This window comes from Trachypithecus francoisi, unplaced genomic scaffold, assembly GCF_009764315.1.
Source record: "Trachypithecus francoisi isolate TF-2019V2 unplaced genomic scaffold, Tfra_2.0 Lachesis_group6, whole genome shotgun sequence".
In the NCBI taxonomy this organism is placed as follows: domain Eukaryota; kingdom Metazoa; phylum Chordata; class Mammalia; order Primates; family Cercopithecidae; genus Trachypithecus; species Trachypithecus francoisi.
Window position 1 is genome coordinate 34,351,114 of NW_022681471.1, and position 24,798 is coordinate 34,375,911.

The 24,798-nt window shown below is 38.2% G+C and overlaps 1 protein-coding gene across 1 annotated transcript in view; it reads right to left on the reverse strand.

Moving 5' to 3' along the window:
* WDR44 (WD repeat domain 44) overlaps positions 1–24,798 on the reverse strand; it is a 102,187-nt gene that overhangs the window by 50,982 nt on the left and 26,407 nt on the right. The window contains 6 exon segments of the mRNA XM_033201000.1: positions 382–518; positions 2,464–2,559; positions 3,649–3,779; positions 4,552–5,188; positions 10,367–10,441; positions 19,318–19,351. Coding sequence (XP_033056891.1) covers positions 382–518; positions 2,464–2,559; positions 3,649–3,779; positions 4,552–5,188; positions 10,367–10,441; positions 19,318–19,351 — 1,110 coding nt within the window.

Below are 24,798 nucleotides of genomic sequence, written 5' to 3' on the forward strand. Positions count from 1 at the left end.
TTTTGTGGAGATGAGGTCTCACTATGTTGCCCAGGCCCCTGTAACTCCTGAATTCAAGTGCTGCCTCAGCCTCCCAAAGTGCTGGGATTACAGGCATGTAATCCCTCACTGTTTTTATATTGTCCCAAGTATAATTTAAATCATTAAAAAAGAGAAACTAAGTGCTATGGGATTTAATATTTATACTATTCCCCCAAGTAACTGTACAGTCATAATGAAGAGCAAAGTTAAAGAATACCTACCTTATTTAACTCTATTTTAATTCCAGAATAAAGAAAAACACTGAATGAAACCAAATTAGGGATTGTCATAGTTTATTAACAGAGAAATCTTAACAACTCTGAAATACTATTAATGACAAATAACAACGTTAGGCCACACCTTACATATTCTTTTGTCCTTCTCATGATGTGTAGAGTGAGAGGATTAATGCCTGTTGGTAGTTTCTCTTCTGCAAGACTCAAAGGTATTTCTTCTCCAGTATCCAGGTTCTTAATCATTACACTGGCTAAAATTTCCTGAGGTTAAAAAAAACAATCACACCAAGATGACCTGCAATTTAATTATCTTTTTGAGTCTACAAAATCCCCTAAAATTTAAGCTAAAGGCTTTTTAGATACATTCAATACTGCACACAATAATTTCTAACATTTTTATTGAGATACAATTCACATGCCACAAAATGCACTCATTTAAAGCATATAATTCAATGTTTTTTAGTATATTCACAGAGTTGTACAACTATCGCCACTAAGTCAGAATATTTTCTGCACCCCAAAAGGAAATTCCCTACCCATTAGCAGTCACACCTCATTTCCCTTTCTTCCTAGCCCCTGGCAAATACTAATCTACTTTCTGTTTCTATAGATTTGCCTATTCTGGACATTTCATATAAATCAAATCCTGTAATATATGGCCTTTTACATCTGGTTTCTTTAACTTAACATGATGTCTTCAAGGTTTATCCATGTTGTAGCATGTATCAGTACTTTATTGCTTCATTCCTTTTAATTGCTAAAAAATACAACATGGTATAAATATACCACGTTTTATTTATCCATCCAATCAGTGATGAACATTTGGGTTGTTTCCAGTTTTTGGCTGTTATGAATAAGGATGCTGTGAATATTTGTGTACATTTTTTGTGTGAACATATGTTTTCTTTTCTTTTTTTTTTTTTTGGAGACAGAGTCTCGCTCTGCCCCCAGGCTGCAGTGCAGTGACGCGATTTCGGCTCACTGCAAGCTCTGCCTCCCGGGTTCATGCTATTCTCCAGCCTCAGCCTCCCGAGTAGCTGGGACTACAGGCGCCCGCCGCTACGCCCGGCTAATTTTTTTGTATTTTTTAGCAGAGATGGGGTTTCACTGTGTTAGCCAGGATGGTCTCGATCTCCTGACCTCATGATCCGCCCGTCTCGGCCTCCCAAAGTGCTGGGATTACAGGCGTGAGCCACCGCGCCCGGCGAACATATGTTTTCGTTTCTCATTGGTACATACAAAGGAATGGAACTGCTAGGTCATGGTAACACTATGTTTAACATTTTGAGGAACTGCCAAACTGTCTTCCAAAGTGCAATATTTCAAAAAATGTATTGTTTTAAAGAAACATAAACTAAGATTTCGCTGTAAAATTTAATTCTGAATAAGTTGGCTAATAGATGCATACTAAGTTTTAATGGTAAGAAACCATTAAAATAATAAAATTTATGTTGGTATAACATGTATTTATAATATCAAGTTCTTTTATTATTATTATTATTTAAATTTCTTTTTCTTGCGATCGAGTCTTGCTCTGTCGCCCAGGCTGGAGTGCAGTGGTGCGATCTCAGCTCACTGCAACCTCTGCCTCCTGGGTTCAAGTGATTCTCCTGCCTCAGCCTCTGGGTAACTGGGATTACAGGTGTGCACCACCATGCCTGTCTAATTTTTGTATTTTTAGTAGAGACGGGGTTTTGCCATGTTGGCCAGGCTGGGTCTCGAACTCCTGACCTCAAGTGACCCACCCGCCTTGGCCTCCCAAAGTGCTGCGATTACAGGAGTGAGCCACCACACCTGGCCTCAATATCAAGTTCTTTTAAAGCCCACTTTCTATAAAATATAAACCTTGCTTTCAATATATTTATTCCACTATGCAATTGAGTGAAAGGGCAAGTTTAAATCAGAGATGCAACATCCAGCATATCAACAAAACAAAGACAATCTTCAATTTTCAGTTTTTCCTCTGTATTTTTTTTTTTTTTTTTGCATAACAGCAATAAACTTAAAAAAAATTAAATTGTGGTAAACTACACATAACATAAAATTTACAATTTTAACCATTTTTAAATGTACAGTTCTGGGTCATTAAGTATATTCACATTTTATGCACCCATCATTACCATCCATCTTCAGAAGGTTTTCATCTTCCCATTATGTTTTTTGTACTTTATGTTTTAAGAACAAGAACAAAAAAATCTATTTCTACCTCATCAGTAAGCTCTCTCCCAGAGTTGGATCTAGGTCTCTGAGGGCCCATCACTTCACCTGCTACAGTCTGCTCATCAGGTGCTTTTCCATTTTCCTGGAAATATAATTTTATAAACAGAAATTAGACTGAATCAATTTCTATAAATTTTCAATTATTACCACAATAATTCTAAAGAATTTCATAATTCAAGTAATGGAGTCTGCTGAAAATCTAAATGGAACATTACATTTCAGTCCTTCGTTTTTCCCAGCATGCTGAAAAACATTAGGAACCAAAACTATTGCTGCTCATGAAATAATGTCTTAGTATTCTTGAAAAAAAATAAATGTTCTATTTGAACCTAGCCAAAAAGCATTTCTCTACTAAGATGCTATTAATCTGGACTGTATGTGGCTACCTCAAAGGTAGGGGTCAGAAAACTTCTCTCTATAAAGAGCCATATTATAAATATTTAAGGCATTTTTGTTCATATAGAGTCTCTGTTGCATATTCTTCTTCTTAAACAACCTTTAAAAATGTAAAGAACATTCTTAGCTTGGGGATCCTACCAAAGCAGGCCACTACTGACCCCTGCTCTAAGGCTATAACAAGACTATAGTGTCATATGTTGTAGTCTGGTAGCCCGGCCCACCATAGCTACCATGTAAGTAACTCTGAGTCCCAGAATCTGGCTGTGGTAAAATTAACATTATCAAGTCTTTTGTGTAGCCCACTTCCTAGCATATAAAGTTTTTTATGATTAGGAAAAGGAAATTATAAAAAAAAGTCTTCAATTCTGACCAATACAGGACAAATATAGACTATAGTTGGTGTTTATTAGCACCAACAATATTACAAATAGTAGCATCGTCGTTTTTCAAATACCTATTACCTGCTAGCATCTGTCGTTTTTTGAATACCTATTACCTGCTAGATACTTGGCATATTTTAGCTCATTTCAAACCCTCAAGGAAGGATTTTTCCTCCATTTTATTGATGGGGCATCTGAGATCCAGATGCTAACAGCTTGGTAGGCTCACCCAGTTAGTGTGTAGCAGAGCTGATCAAGGGAAGTAAGGGGGTCAGGTTTGGAGGACAAATAAATATTTGGCCTGCAGAATATAGAAGGCTCCATAATCAGCAAACCAGCCAGTTGTAGGGAGCTGATAAAGTCTATATGAAATAGAACACTAATTCACCAACCTGGGCAGTAACTATTTTATCTCCACTGGTAGCACTTGCCAAATCAAGAGAAGGCTGAGAATCCTTGACCGTACTCTCTGAAGCCATGCTTGTAGTTAGGAGAGAATCAGACGTAATATTCTCTTTGGGAACTGCAATGATAATAATAACAATAACAACCCTTTTTGTTTGATTCTTATAACAACCCTGTGAGGAAAGTGGTTTGATTACTCTCTCATTTCCTATACAGGGAAACCATGGTTCAAACAAGTTATTTAATTTCCTCAAGACTATACAGCTCATACAAAAAAAAAGATGCAGGACTTGAATTCAGACTTTAGGTCTCCAAATCCCATGTTTTTTTCACATGTCACTCTCTCTCAGATGGCAACAGATTCGAAAGTTTGAAGTCTGCTGAAGTGTTCAATTATAGTAAAGTAACTTTCACCAATGTAAACATTTTTACATTTTGTCTATTACTAAAGAAATAATTTTAACAACTTGGTTGCCAGTGAGTTTTTTTATAAAGTGAAATAAAAGCAGAAAGGTAAACAGTTTCAACTCCAAAATTTTTACCACAAAGGGTTATTGCGCTCTCTCTTTTTTTGAGACAAGATTTCACTCTGATCACCCAGGCTGGAGTGCAATGGCATGACCCTGGCTCACTGCAGTCTCTGCCTCCCAGGCCCAAGCAATTCTCCTGCCTCAGCCTCCCAAGTAGCTGGGATTACAGGCGCATGCCACCATGGCCAGCTAATTTTTGTATTATTTTTGTTGTTGTTCAGATGGGGTTTCACCATATTGCCCAGGCTGGTCTTGAACTGAGCTCAAGCGATCTGCCCACCTCGGCCTCCCAAAGTGCTGGGATTACAGGCGTGAGCCACTGTGCCCAACCAACAGAGTGATTTCTCAATTAATACTTGCCATCTAGATCAGGAGTTTTCAAAGTCTCAAATTCCAATTCGCTTTTCCTTTTTCTTGGTGGTGGAGCAGGTCGAGATGGAGGTGGGGGTCTAGGAGGTGGGAAATTAGTTGGAGGAGGTGGGCGTGCTGGAACAGGCTTCTTTGTACTAGCCACTATATCAGGCTCTGGAGTAAGGTGTCTCGGGGGTTTGGCAGGGGCCACTTCTTCCACAGCAGCAAAATCTTTAGTAGATAAGGAGTCTGAGGACACAGGTCCTAGAACATCACTTCCTTTGACTTCCACTGCTTCCTTGTTCAATACTTCTGCTTCAGTTTCAAGCACATTAAGCTGCTCAGTTGAACTTGTTTGAGTTAACTTTGTGGTTTCATCTACTGGTTTCTCACAGGTTTCATCAGAAGGAAAGCATTTTTTAAATTCTAATTCAGTCTCTTGAAATGTATTCTGACTCTCTGCCTTTTGGGATTCTTCCTGCAGTACTTGATCTATGGCTAACAGTCTGGGTATATTGCTCAGATCTGTTCTAGCCACAACAGGACTGGCAGTAGCTTGATCAGAGAGTTCTTTTCCTTTGGAATCCAAAGAGTCATCTTCAAGCTGTAGTACTTTCTGACTCTCCTCAATAATACTTTCAATAATCTGATGAAAGGGTTAAAAGTAGTTTTTTTAAAATGAAGCTATTTATAAGAACATAATAACAGCTAATCATTTACACAGTACTTAGTAAGTGCCAGGCAATGTTCTTAATACTTTACATATTTTAATCTTTACGACAACCTTAAGAGATTCTACTTCTACTGTCACCCTTTTATAAATGAGGGAACTAATCAAATGATTTGTCCAAGGTCACAAAGCTAGTAAGTGATGAAGCAGGTATAAACCCAGGGAGTTTGATTCCAGCATCTATACTCTTAACCCTCATAATAGGGAATGTGTGTTAACACTTAGGTACAAAAGGTCAAATAACCCTATAAAATCAAGTTCAATCCTAAACTTACACTAAGACTCAATATCCTGATTCATTTACATATTTATGCCAAACTTGCTGTAATACCAGCCTACTGTTTGAGCCCACTTAACAAAACCATGATAATCCAAATCCCCAGGAGAAGAATTCAAGTTGTTTAGCTCTGAACTCAAGCTTATGACCCAAAAACAGCAGATGCAGGGAGATTAACATTCTTAAACAGACTACACCTAAACTCTACTATTTGGACTGATGGCAGGACCATGGAAAGAGTTCACCTTGTCTTTTCCCTTCCTTTCTTTCTTTTTCTTTTTTGAAATGGTGTCTCACTCTGTCACCCAGGCTGGAGTGCAGTGGCACGATCTCGGCTCACCGCAACCTCCGCCTCCCAGGTTCAAGCAATTCTCCTGCCTCAGCCTCCCTAGAAGCTGAGATTACAGGTATGTGCCCCACGCTGGGCTAATTGTTGTATTTTTAGTAGAGACAGGGTTTCACCATGTTGGCCAGGCTGGTCTTGAACTCCTGACCTCATGAGATCCACCTGCCTCGGCCTCCCGATTACAGGCATGAGTCACTGCACCCGGGCCCCTTTCTTTCTTATATGTAGCTTAAAATATAAACAGGCTTTCTATTATCTTCTACCAACATTTAGAAGAAAAGAAAATATATTTTCTCCCCAGTCCTGTCATTACTAACATTAAATCTCCCAGATCAGTTATCCCACTACCATGCCCAACCATGAACAACTTCTGCTTTCTCAATTCCTTGGCTTCAGAAAGTTAATGGAATGTATCACAGAACCATCCTAATCTGGTTTACTACAATTTCATGCTAACTTGAACTGGATATTACTGCTGCTCAGTAATATTCATCCCGGATTTCTTAGCATGTTCTATATGTTAGTTTTTCTCAATCTTCAAATTGTTAACCTTAGAAATTACCTTGCTTTCACCAGAACTAACCAGAGTCCAACCAATTTGTCAATTAGGTGGTTACTGAGTGCGGAGAACCTAAATGATAACAGTGATAACAGAAGTCATATTCCAGTGGATTTGAGAATGAATACGAGGTGAAGACATAGAGACATTAGCATGGTCTGAGTTTTCAAAAAGCTTAGCTATAAATGCAAAAAGATTTCAATAAAGTGTCCCAGCACTTTTATAACCTGAAGGGAAGGAACCACTGGAAAAGAAGATAACAGAGCAATGTTCTGGAAAAGAAAGGAATGAAGGCCTACTGTGTATTAGACCTAGTATATAAATTCCCATTTAATTGCCATATAGACCTTTGGGTTAGGTAGCTGGATTATCTTCCTCCTAGAAAAGCAGGACTCTGAGGTAAAGGCTTTAAGAAATTTGCCAGTCCCACAATTAGTAAGCTACAAAGCCAAAACTGAAATCCAGATCTTTCTTAAACATCCAGTGATCTTTGCATTATACCACACTACTTTGGACAGAAAACAAGATACTAAATCATCAGTGATGGATGACATGAAAAAGAGGTAAGAAATGACAATAAATATGTAGGTAAAAGAAGTGAAAGATGATACAAAGGAATGGATTCAGGCTTTTTAGCCTCTAATATTTACGTGGAGTAGGAAACAAGGTTATCTCCTGAAAATGAGGGGGATGTGAGTGGGTACAGTGAGCATGAGGTGAGTATAAAGGTTTGAAATAATCACTACGCATAATGGAAATGTCTGTGTCACAAGAGGGGTCAAAATGAGGTTGAAAACCCTGTCTTCCCCAATCCCTTATCTGAGAATAATCTCTCCCTCCTCTGCACTTCTATTACTATTCTTACTGTTCAGTAATAGCATGAACTATAATACAAATACAGAGCTGTATATGGGCTAGCTCTATTTATTTTCTCTATACCAGATAATTAGTACCTGGAGAGCAAGGTCCGTGTTTTCTGCCTCTTGATATGCCTCATGACACCTTCTTACGGTGCCTAGCCCTGGCATTTCTTTTCTGGATTTTAGGAAATAGTGAAAAGAGAAAGACTAAGAGAACAGTGAGAACCAAGACACACACAGAGATGATTATGCTAAAGCATTGTTTGCTTCAAAAAGCTCACTGTGGCTAGGCACGGTGGTTTAAGCTTGTAAATCCAGCACTTTGGGAGGCCGAGGTGGGCGGATCACCTGAGGTCAGGAGTTTGAAACCAGCCTGGCTAATATGGTGAAACCCCGTCACTACTAAAAATACAAAATAAATAAATAAATAAATAAATATTAAAAATTAGCCTGGCATGGTGGTGTGTGGCTGTAATCCCAGCTACTCGGGAGGCTGAGGCAGAAGAATTGCTTGAACCCAGGAGGCGGAGGTTGCAGTGAGCTGAGATCACACCACTGCACTCCAACCTGGGCAACAGAGCGAGACTCAAGTCTCAAAAAAAATAAAAAGCAGTTTAGTATGACATAAGGCATTTCTATAACCTGGCCCTAACTTTGCTCTCTAGGCTCATCCTCAAAAGTTCTGCACATTCCCCACCTCCATGCCTTCAGTAATGCCTTTTCTCTCCTATCTTAGCCTGTCCAAATGTTTTTTTTTTGAGATGGAGCAGGATAACTGATCTGGGAGCAGGATAACATTTAATGTTAGTAATGACAGGACTGGGGAGAAAATATATTTTCTTTTCTTCTAAATGTTGGTAGAAGATAATAGAAAGCCTGTTTATATTTTAAGCTACATATAAGAAAGAAAGGGGCCCGGGTGCAGTGACTCATGCCTGTAATCGGGAGGCCGAGGCAGGTGGATCTCATGAGGTCAGGAGTTCAAGACCAGCCTGGCCAACATGGTGAAACCCTGTCTCTACTAAAAATACAACAATTAGCCCAGCGTGGGGCACATACCTGTAATCTCAGCTTCTAGGGAGGCTGAGGCAGGAGAATTGCTTGAACCTGGGAGGCGGAGGTTGCAGTGAGCCGAGATCGTGCCACTGCACTCCAGCCTGGGTGACAGAGTGAGACTCCATTTCAAAAAAGAAAAAGAAAGAAAGGAAGGGAAAAGACAAGGTGAACTCTTTCCATGGTCCTGCCATCAGTCCAAATAGTGGAGTTTAGGTGTAGTCTGTTTAAGAATGTTAATCTCCCTGCATCTGCTGGTTTTTGGGTCATAAGCTTGAGTTCGGAGCTAAACAACTTGAATTAATCTTCTAAACTCTCCTTAAAATCATCTTTTTCCCCATTAACTATAGATAGTTACGCATTTGTAACTCATCCTAAGAAAAACATTCTTTAAAAAGATAAGAAAAGCGATAGTGGAAAAAACAGGAATATTTTAAGTTTCAACAATAAAAATGGTTGGCTACATTGTAATCCATTTACTTGATGGAAACTGATGCATCTGAGTACAGAAATAATATAGAAGTATGAGGAAAATCTAAAAATGGTAAGAGTAAAAGACAGAATATAAAATTCTACCTATACTACAATTAGGCAGAAAAAATGTATGCTAATGGGTGAGAACCAGAAGGAAATGCTGAAAAATCAAGACACCTGCGTGTTATAGTATAGAATTGTAGGCAATTTCCTTTTTTAAAAAAATGGTTCAATTCCTGTCATGTACACTGCTATGCAATCCACCATTTGTCCCAAAAGGGAACATTTTTCCTTTAAAGAAAAAAGTATGATCAATATTAAAATATGTGGTCCAGCTGGGCACAGTGTTGCACACCTATAATCCCAGCACTTTGGGAGGCTGAGGTGGGTGGATTGCGTGAGCTCAGAATTTCGAGACCAGCCTGGGTAACATGGCAAAACCTTGTCTCTACAAAATATACAAAAATTATCCAGGCGTGGTGGCACACACCTGTGGTCCCAGCTACTCGAAAGGCTGAGGTGGGAGGATCACTTGAGCCCAGGAGGTGGAGGCTACAGTGAGCCATGATCGTGCCACTGCACTCTAGCTTGGGCGACAGAACAAAAAAAGAAACAAACAAACAAAACAAAAAACAAACAAAAAAACCCCAAAAATGTAGTCCATTAAATTTCTAAATTCCATAAGGATAGAAGAGTGGTTTTCCCTTAGGGGTTATTTTGTTCCATACCCCTTTCCAGACATCCGAAGATATATTTGGTTGTCATAATTGGGAATTGGGGATGCTACTGGCATCTAGTAAATAGAAGTTAGGGATACTGCTAAAACATCTTACAATGCACACAACAGGCCCTCCCCTACCCTCTATTAGCCAAAATGTCAAGTGCCACTACTGGAGAAACTCTGGGGTGAAGAATGTGTCATTTTGTTAGCCTCTGGAAACCCACTGGCTAGAAGATTGCCTAGGGCACAGAAAACACTTAAAACTTGTATAAATGAATAAAAACACACCATCCTGTCTTTCTCTTTGAGTTTTATGCTGATACTGTGAACTGCACATTTTCAAAAGATTGATCTTGTGCCCAGTCTCTTCTAGTAAACCAACCTTTGAAGCTTCACAGCATCAGTTTTTTAAAAGGTTATCAAAGGTACTATCAGAGTAAGGACTTCTCATAACTTCTGATTACTAAAGACATCAGAATGTTGCTGCACTGAGCTTTTCAATACCTGTAACTCCTGGTAGTAACCTCAAGAATAGTTAGGACTTATTTCTGATAAAAATACAAGAATAAAAAATAAAAGCATTTTATAAAATACTGTTTCAAGGATAAATTACCAATTAGAATATGAAAAGGACTTCTAAAAAGACTGAAATGTCTTCAACCACAAATGTGACATTCATGAAACATTTACTGAACATCAATCATGTACACAGCGCTGTCCTAAAAGAATATAAAAACTGTTTGAAATATACCATATAAATATGATGTCTGTTATAAACTAATATTGACATTGTATCTTTCCAACCTTTTTAGACACATCTTGTTTCAATTCTTGTACAGGGGACTCATTTCCAACTTTGCATGCAGTGTTCTCTGTTTCCTGTTTGAAAAAGAAAAGAAATAGAGACCAAATGATGATACATTTTTTAAAAAATTTGCTTTAAAGGGATACAAATGAGAAAATGTAGCATTAATAAATCAAAGGTCCTTAAAGGGCTTCAAAGGTCCTTAAAGGGCTTAGATTTCTTCTTCTTCTTCTTCTTCTCTTCTTCTTTTTTTTTTTTGAGACAGAGCTTCACTCTGTCGCCCAGGCTGGAGTGCAGTGGCACAATCTTGGCTCACTGCAACCTCTGCTTCCCAGGTTCAAATGATTCTCCTGCCTTAGCCTCCCAAGTAGCTGGGATTATAGGCGCATGCCACCACACTTGGCTAATTCTTGTATTTTTAGTAGAGACAGAGTTTCACCTTGTTGGCCAGGCTGGTCTCAAACTCCTAACCTCATGTGATCTACCCGCCTCAGTCTCCCAAAGTGCTGGGATTATAGGTGTGAGCCACTGTGCTCGGCCTAAAGGGCTTAGATTTCCCAATACTGATAGATGCCCAGAAATTTTATGCCATGGGACAATGTAATTTGCATAAGAAAGTTACCCATCAGCAATATTCTATTATTCTGCAATAGGATTTACCTTTAAATGTGAAAACTTGCTCAACTTTTTAACATTAAAAAACTGTAATGGAAGATAAGAACTTCTAAGTACTTTTATAGCTAAAAAGGATTAAGGATTTAAGCAAGGGGTGAATAAAAATGTTATTTTTCCCAAAGCATTGCTCCATAAATATGCACAAACACAAAAGTATATAACACAGAAAACCACATTCAGGGAATAGTTTTCTTAAAATTCTACATGCTTTAGATAAAAGAAATAAAGACTTAACCAGAAGTTAAACGAAGCCCCTAAGTATGAAAAAAGATGAAAAACATTAAACCCACCAAAATACATATATATCTACGTATACATTTATATACACATACGTACATATATATATATATTTGGGAGGTTAGAAATGGATACTGCATTTCTGCTGGAAAAAATTAGGGAAAAATAAGACAATCATATATTTGTAAATCTCAATACAATACTCCTCTCAATCTTAAGTTGTCTATTTATAGAAGTACAGCAATTTGAATGCTACTCTTGATACTGAGAAAAAAAATCATAATTCTTTGTGTACATCACAGAGTTTGTTAGAGGAAGGTCACTATAACCATTTTAGATAAGGGACTCAAGGCACACTAATTTTTTAGGTGGCACTTACACACGTATCAGGATATGATCACAATAGGCTCAATAATAAAATTACTCCAGAGATTATTAAAATGTTAAAGATTTAACGTGCCAGTGAAATTTCTGTAGGACCTGCAATATCTTCCAGCATTGAATTCCTCCCCCAGAATTTGGGGAATACTACCAATGTTACACAGATTCTTCTAGAAAAAAATTGTTTCATGGACTCTTAAGTGTTAGATAAAATCCAAACAGTACGAAGGCCCATGAAGGCCTAAACATGACATAGCCTCTGCCTACATTTTTGATATCTTCTACACTCCTCATCTCCTCATACCACTCCCTCACAATTACACTCTGGCCAGTAGGATGGTTCCTTGCCATTAGGGTCACAGCTCAAGTGCTATTTTATCAGAAAATACTTCCCTGACCATCTCAAAATAGCCTTATCTGACCCCTTAACTTTCTATCACATTATCCTATTTTTCCTTTTTTAAAAAAAAAAAAAAAACTTTAAGTTCAGGGGTACATGTGCAGATTTGTTACACAGGTAAACTTGTGTCACGGGGTTTTGTTGTACAGATTATTTCATCACCCAGGTATTAAGCCTAGTACCCATTGGTCATTTTTCCTGATCCCCTCCCACCTCCCACCCTTCACCCTCTGATAGGCCCCAACATGTGTTGTTCCCCTCTATGTGTTCATGTGCCCACATCATTTAGCTCCCACTTATAAGTGAGAACAGGCAGTATTTGGTTTTCTGTTCCTGCATTAGTTTGCTAAGGATGATGGCCTCCAGCTCCATCTATGTCCCTGCAAAGGACATGATCTCATTCTTTTTTATGGCTGCATAGTATTCCATGGTGTTTATGTACCACATTTTCTTTACCCAGTCCATCACTGATGGGCATTTAGGTTGATTCCATGTCTTTGCTATTGTGAATAGTGCTGCAATGAACATTTGTGTGCATGTGTCTTTATAATAGAATGATGTATATTCCTTTGGGTATATACCCAGTAATTGGATTGAAGAGAGGATATCAAACTATCCCTGTTGGCAGACAACATGATCTTGTATCTAGATAACCCATAGTCTCAGCCCAAAAGATTCTTAAGCTGATAAACAACTTCAACAAAGTCTCAGGATACAAAATCAATGTGCAAAAATCACTAGCATTACTATACACTAATAACAGTCAAGCCGAGAGCCAAATCAGGAATAAACTCCCACCATTCACAATAGCCACAAAAAGAATAAAATACCTAGGAATACAGCTAACTAGGGAGGTGAAAGAACTACAAACCACTGCTCAAAGAAACCAGAGATGACACAAACAAATGGAAAAACATTCCACGCTCATGGACAGGAAGAATCGATATCGTTAAAATGGCCACACTGCCCGAGGCAATTTATAGATTTAATGCCATTACTATTAAACCACCATTGAGATTCTTCACAGAACTAGAAAATTTTATTTTAAAATTCACAGGGAACCAAAAAAGAGCCTGAATAGCCAAGGCAAATCCTAAGCAAAAAGAACAAAGCTCGAGGCATCACGCTACCCGACTTCAAACTATGCTACGGGGCTACAGTTACCAAACAGCATCGTACTGGTACAAAAACAGATACACAGACCAGTAGAACAGAATAGAGAATACAGAAATAAGACTGCAAATCTACAACTATCTGATCTTTGACAAACCTGATGAAAACAAAGAATGGGGAAAGGCTTCCCTATTCAATAAATGCTGCTGGGAAAACATCATCCTATTTTCCTTCACTGCACTTCTCATTCAAAATGACCTTATTTACTTGCTTAGTTTTTGTCTCTTCCCCGTCCCACTAGAACGTAAGTTCCATGAGAGCATGGACCTTGTTTGTTCTATCTACAGTTTGTTCAGTACCTAAAACTGTGTCCGACACTAATAATCATTTGCTGAATAAATGTTGAATGATGCATGCTCTGTTTTTCTTCAGTTAATACATACATCTTAAGTTTACATAGGCTTTAATTGATCCTGGTTTTATGTGAAAGAAGGCCAGGCACGGGCTGAGACCTGGAGTTTGAGACCAGCCTGGGCACATAGTGAGACTTCACCTTTAAAAAAAAAAATAATTAGCCAAGCATGGTGGTATGTGCCTGCAGTCCCAGCTACTCTGGAGGTTGTTGTGGGAGGATTACTTGAGCCTAGGAGCCTGAGGCTGCAGTGAGCTATGATAATGCCACTGCATTCCAGCCTGGGCAAGAGAGTGAGACCCTGTCTCTAAAAAAAAAAAAAAAAAAAAAGAAAAAAGAAAAAGAAAAATAATCTAACCAAGACCAACTGGTAAGATAACCTTGACAAGGTGGAGAGAGAATACTTGGAAGCTGATCACTATTAAGAGAATACTTGGTCCAGCCTGGGATAGAGCAAGACTCTGTCTCAAAAAAAAAAAAAAGAAAAAAAGAAATACTTGGAAGCTGATCACCATTAAGAATAGTTGATGCTCTCAGCAGAACAGGGTCCACAGGAAAAAATAAAAAATAAATAACAGTTGATGCAAAATAACCTTCAACTGTCCCACTATTTTTATCCAATTATTTTCTAGTAACTGTTTATCAGTAGGAAAATCAGAAGCATTGTACAACATAATTCTGTGGATATTTTCCCTAAATTAAGCTACATAAAATTACACATTAATAATCTTTGGACCTCAATTTGATTAACTGATTGATTTTTAGAGGCAGGGTCTCGCAGTTGCCCAGGCTAGAATGCAGTGATCCTCCCACCTTAGCATCCCAAAGTGTTGGTATTACAGGCGTGAGTCACTGCACTCGGCCTAATTTGTTTCAATTATTTACTTAAAAAGATTAACATTCCTACACTAGCCAAAACTGCCAAGCAGTGATTAGACTTCTATTTTATTTGGCTTTAACAAAACTCTCTTGGAGTCTGAACTTTTAAAAGATAGTAACTCCTAAGGTACTCTGCTGTTTTAAGTCACAAGTTTAAAGGAGCGACATGGCACCTACCAGAGGGCCTGATCTCCAGAGAAGACTTCTTAATAAAATCAGACTTAGGATATATAGTCAACTATGATTCTCTCTCAGTGATGTATAAGGTCCAGGTCCTTCTAACACCTTGATCAGGCTTTTGGGACAAAGGAATGCAAGCCAAGCATGTGTCCATAGACAACCAACGCCAACTTAGCTATACTTGAGACAGTACATTACCTACTTCTGGTGATGTTCTGACTCATTATTAAATGCAGTACTTACTAAATCCCAGCTTCCTTACTATTAGGCAATTTCTCTAACTCCTATCTATCACAGTATCAAAAATTTGCTTCCTTAAAAGGTATGGTAGCTTATTCAATTTTCAGCAATTCACATCACAGTTACCTCCATCTATGTTGGATATTATAGAGCTGTCTATAACCCCCCTGCAGTATTTGGTTATAAGATTTCAGCTTTTTAATTTTAATAAGCACACCCAACAAACTATTCGTATGAAAGTGATCTACACTCACAGAAATCTTATTACCTACTAAAGAACATTAAGCTAAAAACATTAATTATAGAAAAATTCAGGTAACTTGCAATTTTTAGTAGTAAGGGAAGGGAAGCTACTAAAGTGAAATTTGTTTTAAAAAAGAAAAACTTAGAAATGTGACTTCCAGTCTTTTCTTGCTGAGAAAATTGTTTTAAAAAGTAATCCTTAAATCACTGTCATAGCCATACATCCATTCCTTTCAATGCTGTTCCCTTTATCAGAGTCTCATGTCTTGACATTTTAACTGCCTGACAGCTTTCTTTGCACCTAAGTCTTTTTCCTCCAAACTTTCTTCTAACCTTCCACCAGTTTTCTTAATTCCCCAGCCAAACAAAACAAACAAAACAACAACAACAAAAAACCTTGGGCAGCACAGCTGTAAGACATATAAAAATTGACTTTTTAAATATCCCAGTTTAGGCCTGGCACAGTGACTCATTCATGTAATCCCAATGCTTTGGGAGGCCAAAGGAGGGGGATGGCTTGAGGCCATGAGTTTCAGACCAGTCTGGACAACCTAGCAGGACCCTGTCTCTAAAAAATAAAAATAAAATAAAATAGCTGGGTGTGGGGTTTGAGTCTGTAGTCCTAACTACTTGGGAATCTCAGGTGGGAGGAGTCACTGAGACCAGGAGTTCAAGGTTATAGTGAGCTGTGATTGTGCCACTGCATTCTAGCCTGGGTGACAGAGTGAGACCTTCAAAAACCAAAAATATCCTGGTCGGGCCCAGTGGCTCTCGCCTATAATCCCAGCACTTTGGGATGTCGAGATGGGCAGATCACTTGAGGTCATTTGAGACCAGTGTGGCCAACATGGCGAAATCCCGTCTCTACCAAAACTACAAAAATTGGCTGGGTGTGGTGGCTGGCACCTATAATCCCAGCTACTCGGGAGGCTGAGGCAGGAGAACTGCTTGAACCCAGGAGGCAGAGGTTGCAGTGAGCCAAGACTCCATCACTGTACTCCAGCCTGGGTGACAGAGTGAGACTCCATAAAAAAAAAAAAAATAAATAAATAAAGAAAAAAGAAAGAAAAGAAAGAAACCCAAAAATATCCTGCTTCAAAACTTTAAAGATCAGAGTTCTTTTCTAAATTTTTTTTAACTTGAGACAGAGTCTCACTCTATCACCCAGGGTGGAGTACAGTGGTGCAATCTTGACTCACTGCAACCTCAGCCTCTCAGGTCCAAGTGATTCTCCTGCCTCAGTCTCCCAAGTAGCTGGGATTACAGGCGTGTGGCACCATGCGTGGCTAACTTTTGTATTTTTAGTAAAGATGGAGTTTCACTATGTTGGCCAGGTGGTCTCTAACTCCTGACCTCAGGTGATCTGCCCGTCTCAGCCTCCCAAAGTGCTGGGATTACAAGCGTGAGCCATTGCGCCCGGCCTCTTTTCTAAATTACAATTTAATTTTTCATTGACACATTATATGATACATATTTACCGGGTACGATGTGATGTTTTAATGCATGTATACATAGTATTATGATCAAATCAGGTAAACTGACATTCAAGGCTCATCACAATCTGGCCTCAATTTACTTTTCCAATACTCTACTGCTAAAACTTTTACACTGGTCACACTAGTCTTTCAATGCTCCCAGTAAATCCCATGCTTTTGCATATTAATTAGTCCCTACTATTTCCTAACTACAATGCTTTCCCAATTTTTCTCTATCTACCTATGCAAACCTCTCCCAATTTTCAAAGCTCAGCGAAAGTTCTATTTCCTCCCTGAAACTTTTCTCTGCTATTCCAGGTAACAGTGCTCTCACCGTCAACTCTATCTACCTCTCGTTCCTCCAAACCCTTGTGGCAGTTAACACATCTATTCTATTTTACAAACATCAAGACCTCATAAATTGCCCTTTTGTATAAATGTCTCTTCCATCAGACTGGAAAATCACCAACAATCAGAACTATATCAAGCCTTCTTTTATATTATGGTATTAATAAATGTATTGTTATTCATAATATGCACTCAATAGCCTCAGTACACGTTTATCATAGAATACTACTCGGCAATAAAAAGAAACCATTGATATAGACAACAACTTGGATGGATCGTGACCCTTTCAACCAATCTCATAAGGTTACATAGTATACAATTCCATTTATGGAACATTCCTCAAGTGACAAAATTATAGAGATGGAAAACAGATTTAGGGATGATATGGGGAAGGTGGTGGATGTGGTTACAAAGGGGTAGTACAAGGGAGATTTTTGTGATGATGAAATAGTTCTGCATCTTCATTGTGTTGGTTATACAAACATACACATATCATACATTGGCACAGAACTATACACTCACATTGCACTAATGTTAAATTCCTCATTTTAAAATTGTACTATAATTAAGCTATAACCACTGGCGAAATGGTGAAGAATATACAGGACCTTTCTGCATTATCTTTAAAGCTTCCTGTGAATCTATAATTATTCAAAATAAAAAGTTAAAAAAGTGAATATCCAACTTCATATTTATTTACTAAATATGTATACTTGTTATCTAATTTCATTCAAGTTAAGGACAATCTATAATTACTGGGTTAAAGTAAATTCTCCAATCTATTTGTTATAATATAAAAATATCTTAGAGCTAAATGGCTTTTAAGACCTACAAGCAAAAACAGTAATTGCCTCTGGATATGAAGTTTGAGAGGTGGGGAAAGCTACATTTTCAACCATATACCTTTTGTCCTGAGTAAATTTCAACCCTACACGTTATTACTTTTAAAGACTGTTTTTATTAAATATTAAGTAAATACAAAATAATTTTAACATAAGAAAAGAGTTATGATATAACCTTTCTTAAGCACTCAATTTAAGAAAAAGAACATTATTATTAGTTTTCAAGTCTCTTGTGTATCCTTCTCCATTTCCATTACAATGTCTCCCCCTCAGAGAATGACCAATACCCTAAATATTGTATTTCTCATTCCCTGGTAATTTTTCAGTTTTACCATGTTTTTATATCTAAACAATCTATTCTCTAAACAATATATTCTTTAGTTTGGCACGCTTTTGAACTTAATATAAATGGAATGTTACTATATATGCTTTTCTATAAGTAGTTACTCCCCACTCAACACTCTAGTGCTGAAATTCATCCATGTCATTGTATATAACTAATTCATTCATTTCTACTACTGTAGAATATTTCATATAAATATATAATAATTTATCAAAGAGACTGGTATCCAATGTGTATAAACAGAAGGTCAGTATACTGGAACTGAAAAAAATACAGCATGTTTGACATTACACATACATATAAATACACACATACAAAATACATAAAAAATATATACTCTATCTGATATAAATAATTCTGTTCATGATATCTTATACTTAAAATGGCTCTGAGTGGCATAATATCTCAATACCAAACTCCTCTGCCTGAATATAAGCTGGGATTGATTTTTATGTATAGTGATGGTACATGGGCCCACAAGAAGTATACATGTATTTCAGTTACTGTACATTTTTTGTCACACAAGTATTAATTTTTTGCTTTTTTGTGAGGTGGAGTCTCGCTCTGTTGCCCAGACTGGAGTGCAGTGGCATGATCTCAGCTCACTGCAGCCTCCATCTCCTGGGTTCAAGCAATTCTCCTGCCTCAGTCTCCCAAGTAGCTGGGACTACAGGTCTGCGCCACCACACATGGATAATTTTTGCATTTGTTTTTTTAGTAGAGACGGGGTTTCACCATGTTGCCAGGCTAGTGTCAAACTCCTGACCTCAACTGATCTGCCCCCTCAGCCTCCCAATGTGTTGAGATTACAGGTGTGAACCACCATGTCTGGCTGAGTATTACTTTTTCAACACACACACACACACACCACACACACACACACACACACTCTCTCTCTCTCTCTCTTTTTCTCTCTCTCTCTCACACGTTCTTTTATTCTAGACATCATAACAAGTAAAAATTAGTAGAATCTAAAAAATACTTACAGTTCCTTCCTTACAGCATAATATTTAATTAGGTATTTCTAGAGTACCTATTTATACCAAGTAGGACATAATGACAATATTACTGAACAAAAAATAAGTTAAAAAAAGCAAAAGCAAGAAAATGAAGAATTACATAAAAACACAAATAAAAAGTATACAATTTCTAAAAACATAACTTTCAGAAAGCACAACTTACCTTGAATGTTGAAAGCCCAACTTTTCCTGGAGACCTGTTCAGAAATAAAAGTAAGGAGGTGTTGAATAGAGGAGATGAGAAGAGAAATACTTCTATACACTTATTACAGACAAGTCCACATTTAAAAAGTGTATATATATTTTGTGATTGAAAAGTCTTATGTGCATACAGAAAATGTGGAAAACAAAAAGTGGAGAAGAGGCTGGGCGCGGTGGCTCATGCTTGTAATCCCAGCACTTTGGGAGGCTGAGCCGGGCGGATCACCTGAGGTCAGGAGTTCAAGATCAGCCTGAATATGGCAAAACTCCACCTCCACAAAAAATACAAAAATTAGCCGGGCGTGGTACGTGCCTGTAATCCCAGCTACTTGGGAGGCTGAGGCAGGAGAATCACTTGAACCGGGAGGTGGAGGTTTCAGTGAGCCGAGATCATGCCACTGCACCCCAGTCCTAGTGACAGAGTGAGACTCCATCTCAAAAAGAAAAAGAAAAAAAAAGTGGAGAAGACCAGTCTGGTCAACAGAATGAGACCTGTCTCTACAAATAATTTAAAAATTATCCAGGTGTGGTGGCTACTGCCTGTAGACCCAGCTACCTGGGAGGCTGAGGCACGAGGACTGCTGTAGCCCACGAGTTCAAGAATGCAGTGAGCCATGATTGTGCCACTGCACTCCAGCTTGGGGGAAAGAGCAAGATTCCATCTCTCAAAAAAAAAAAAAAAAAAGAGAAGAAAATTACCGTGATTCATACATAATCTTATCACCTAGAGATTTGAGTATCTTTTGTCTTCATATGTATATACAGTGTATATGACATAACACTACAACAAATACCTTTATAAATGAAAATTTGTGCACCTCCATAATACATTTCCTTAAAATAAGCTTATCTAGCAGTGGGATTAGAGGTCAGAAGTATACAAACTTTCCAGAAATTTGAGAAACTTTCAAACTGCCAACTGTAACAGTTGTACCTGTTTACACTCCTACTGCTCTATGAATGCCTATTTCTTAATACCCTCGCCAAAAATGAATGTTATTTTAAACTTTTTTTTACCAAGTTGACAGGCAAAAGTATATCTCATTGGTGTTTTAATGTGTACTTTGATTTCCAGTGTGGATGAAAATGTTCATATGTATTAGACATTCATATCGCTTTTGAAGAGAGATACCCATTTTTGTTCTCAGTTTTTACTTTTTCTTTTTTTTTTAAAGACAGAGTCTTGCTGTTGCCCAGACTAGAGTGCAGTGGTGTGATCTTGGCTCATTGCAGCCTCGATCTCCAGGTCTCAAGTGATCTTCCAGGCTCAGTTTCCCGAGTAGCTGGGACTACAGGCATGTGCCACCACACCCAGCTAATATTTTGTATTTTTTTTTTTGTAGAGACATGTCTCACTATGTTGCCCAGCTGGTCTTGAACTCTTGGGCTCAAGCAATCCTCTCATTTCAGTCTCTCAAAGTACTGAGATTACAGGAACGAACCACTGTGTACCGCTCTCTGCTCATTTTTCTACTGGAGCAAGACTGTTCTTAAACAGACTTCTCTGGATGTAATATATATTTTTTTGAGACAGGGTCTCACTCTGTTACTCAGGCTTGAGTGCAGTGACACCATCACGGCTCACTGCAGCCTCAACCTCCTGGGCTCAAGCAATCCTCCCACCTCAGCCTCCCAAGTACTGGGACTACAGGCATGTGCCACCATGCCCAGCTGATTTCTCCACTTTTGTATAGAGACGGGGTTTGCCATATTGCTCAGGGTGGTCTCCAACTCCTGGGCTCAAGCAATCCACCCGCCTCCGCCTCCCAAATTGCTGAGATTACAGGAGGGAGCCACCATGCCCAGCCTGGATGTAATAATTTTTAGAAGTAACTTTTCACCATTTCACCCCTTCCCCCACATTATCTTTTTGAATAGGAATAGTCTGATATCTGCTTCAAAGCATAAGGCTACTTAGTTATACCTTGGGGTTATGCAATAAGAAAGTTTTAAATAAGTAATATGCCATTCCTAATTTTTTTGGTAAAATCTAATGATTACATGATGCAAATTTGAATTGAAAGGCACCTTCAAGATGATCTAATCACACAGCCTCTTTTTACAGATCAAGAAACTGAGATTCCAAGAGATTAAGTGACTTTTCCTGAAAGTCATATTTTGTAGCACAAGCAAGAGAAGCAATGAGTCCTACTAACATGTTTTATATGCCAAATTGGGTAATGACATTTGGTAGAGGAATCCTTGACCTCTAATAAAAACTTAGTTTGTTAAAAAAAATTACTTTTGAGTAACAAAAAATTAATCCCTTTATTCAACAAACATTTACGGGCTAGGTGCAGTGGCTCATACCTGTAATCCCAGCACTTTGGGAGGCCAAGGCGGGAGAATCGCTTGATCTCAGGAGTTTGAGACCAGCCTAGACAATATAGTGACACCCCATCTCTACAAAATAAAAATAAACCAGTCAGGCATGGGGTTGCACACCTGTAGTCTTAGCTACTTGGGAGGCTGATGTAGGAGGATCACTTGAGCCTAGGAGCCATGAGCCATGATTCTGCTACTGCACTCCAGCCTGGGTGAGAGAGAGACCTTGTCTCAAAACAAAAAACAAAACCAGACACCCAAAGCTGACATTTATGAATTACCTACTATGTACCAAGACTAGCGATACAAAGATAAATGAGATACAATTCTAGTTTGGGGGAGGGGGTTAAATTTGTTTAGAAAACAAAAAAAGTAGTTGTCATAAAATAGCACCCATTTAATTACAATGTCTGGTCAATATAAATATGTTTAACAAAGAACAATTTTCAGAAATGAAAACATATATTGCTAATTATTTGGGTCCCCTGACAAACTTACACTGTGATGTATCAAAATCCTGTTTATCTAGAGTTGATTAGTTAGGACTGAAGCTAATCCATACTCAAAAAAAGAAAGAAGATTCCACACAAATCGATGTCTTAAATAACACAAGTGCAATCAAAACACAATAACAACATTAAAAAGCAAAGATGAAAAACCGTTTTTTTTTTTTTTTTTTTAAGACGGGGTCTCACTTTGTTGCCCAGGCTGGTCTTGAATTCCTAGCTTCAAGCGATCCTCCCACCTCAGCCTCCCAAAGTGCTGGGATAACAGGGGTGAGCTACTGCACCTAGCCTGAAAAACCTTTAAGGGGCACAGATTTCCATGTGGTACAAATTCAGAATGCCAATCACCTGCAACAAAGGCATAAAGGCAAGAAGGGTAAGATATTTTAAAATTAAGCCCCACATGAGGTAGAGAAGGGAAGAAACTTGGCCTTTCCAGCAACCCTCACACCTTGAGATATCTGAACAGTTTTTTTAGCTGTCTGTCAAAAAAAAAAAACAAAAACAAAAAAAACAGGAAGCCACATTTATTTCTTGTGTGTCACTGGTTTCAAAAACAGTACTCTCTGGCTGTTGATTCAAAGGATCAAAGTTATTGGTTAATTACTGACACACATGGAAATACTCTAGATTGGTTCTGGTAGGGCTTTACATGTAACTGTGTACAAACTATACAGAGTTATTTATTATTTCCTTTTGAGAGACAAGGAGACAGTAAAATATAGACTTTTGAGCAGATGAACCTTGCTTCAATATTGTTTCTACTATTTATCCTATGTGTGATCAAATCATTTCTCCAAGCCTCGATCTCATCCTCTGCAAAAGGGGGTAAAACCATCTATTTCATAGAACTGCTATGAGGATGAAGTGAGTACATGGGGCACACATGATAGTGTAGTCTCTTCAGCAGCTCTGAAATGCTCCAAGTTTCTCAAAGGCACTTTGGCAGTCTGTCAGTAGTGGGGAGCCTGAGACCAATTTCTGAATACAGCAAAGGTCCCTCACAGCCTGTCAAGTTCTAGCACATTTAACAACAGGGAACATGAAAAAGCCATATCATATTGAGCTGGTGATTAAAATGGGATCCTGCTTGCAACTGGGTGACATCACTAAATAAAAAATTAGTAACAAAAGACACTCATGTTTGAGGTATATTTTAAATGTTACAAAGTTGTTAAGACCTTGGCAGGTAGGAACATTTCAAACTACTACAATTTCAAGTCTATTAAGCCTAAAACTGTCTTTAACAGGGTAGTCTGTAAGTGTAGAATTCTTCGGTGACAAATTTCTAAATCCATTTATAAAACATTAATGCCTAGTAAAAAGTGAAGGCATATTTATAACTTGTAAAGTTGGCTAAAATGATTTGTATCATGTGCCAGGATGAAAAAAAACCAATTCATTTCACCCTAAGAAGCAATAAAACACATTAGTATTACCACACAAAACTTCCCTAATAGGGGCCTTGTGAAAATAATAAAGCACTGCATATTCTCACTCATAAGTGGGAGTTGAACAATGAGAACATATGGGCATAGGGAGGGGAACATCACACACTGGGGCCTGTCGGGGGGTGGGGGGCAAGGGGAGGGATAGCATTAGGAGAAATACCTAATGTAGGTGATGGAGTGATGGATGCAGCAAACCACCATGGCACATGTATATCTACGTAACAAACCTGCATGTTCTGCACATGTATCCCAGAACTTAAAGTATAATGAAAAAATAATAATAATAAAACAATGGCCATCATTTATTAAGCATTTGCCAAAAACTGTAACACTTAACGTGTTTTAGCTTCTTTGGTCCTCACAGTCCTCCTATTAGGTGGTTATATTACTTTCTCTATTTTACAGAACAAAAAACTGGCTTAAGTCAGATTAGGTCATTTACATTGTACAGCTAGTAAACAGTAGGGCCAGAATTTGACCCTAGGTAGCCTGACTCCACAGCCCATTCTCTCAACCACTTCACAATATTGCCTCCTCTCTGGGTAAGGACTTAGAAGAAGATAATTACGAAAACACTGTAACTGGAGCTGTGTATGAGCACCAAAGTAAAGGCAATTAGCGCTGCTTCTTGAATTGAACTAAACTGATTAAGTCAAAGGCTCTGAATCCTGACCTGCCTTTAACAACTACAATTAACACCTAATTGCCTTGGCACTGTTAGGGAATGAAATAATGAAATGTTCCACATGTAAAATTTCCAGAGAGATGAAGCTTTTGAGTGCCAAATTTTTGATAATATAACTATTTTTGAATTTAAAATCTCAAAAGCAGCTTGTAAATAAGTACATGAGTAGGTTAAACCTTATAGTTTCAGTACTCTTTCCCTGAAAATATCTTCTTAAACAAAGGATATACAATTTTCCTTCTTAATTATCACACTCAATACTACACTATATATTTTGATACACTTTAGGGATGCTAAAGTGCAGATTTATTTGCCTTCAAGGACCCTAGGTTACCATGCCTGGAATGTCTGTGTTTTATAGTTTTATATTTCCTTCCTCACTTTAAGTGGTAACTTCTTTTGTTGTTGTTTTGTTTTTTGAGACGGAGTTTTGCTCTTGTTGCCCAGGCTGGAGTGCAGCAGCATGATCTGGGCTC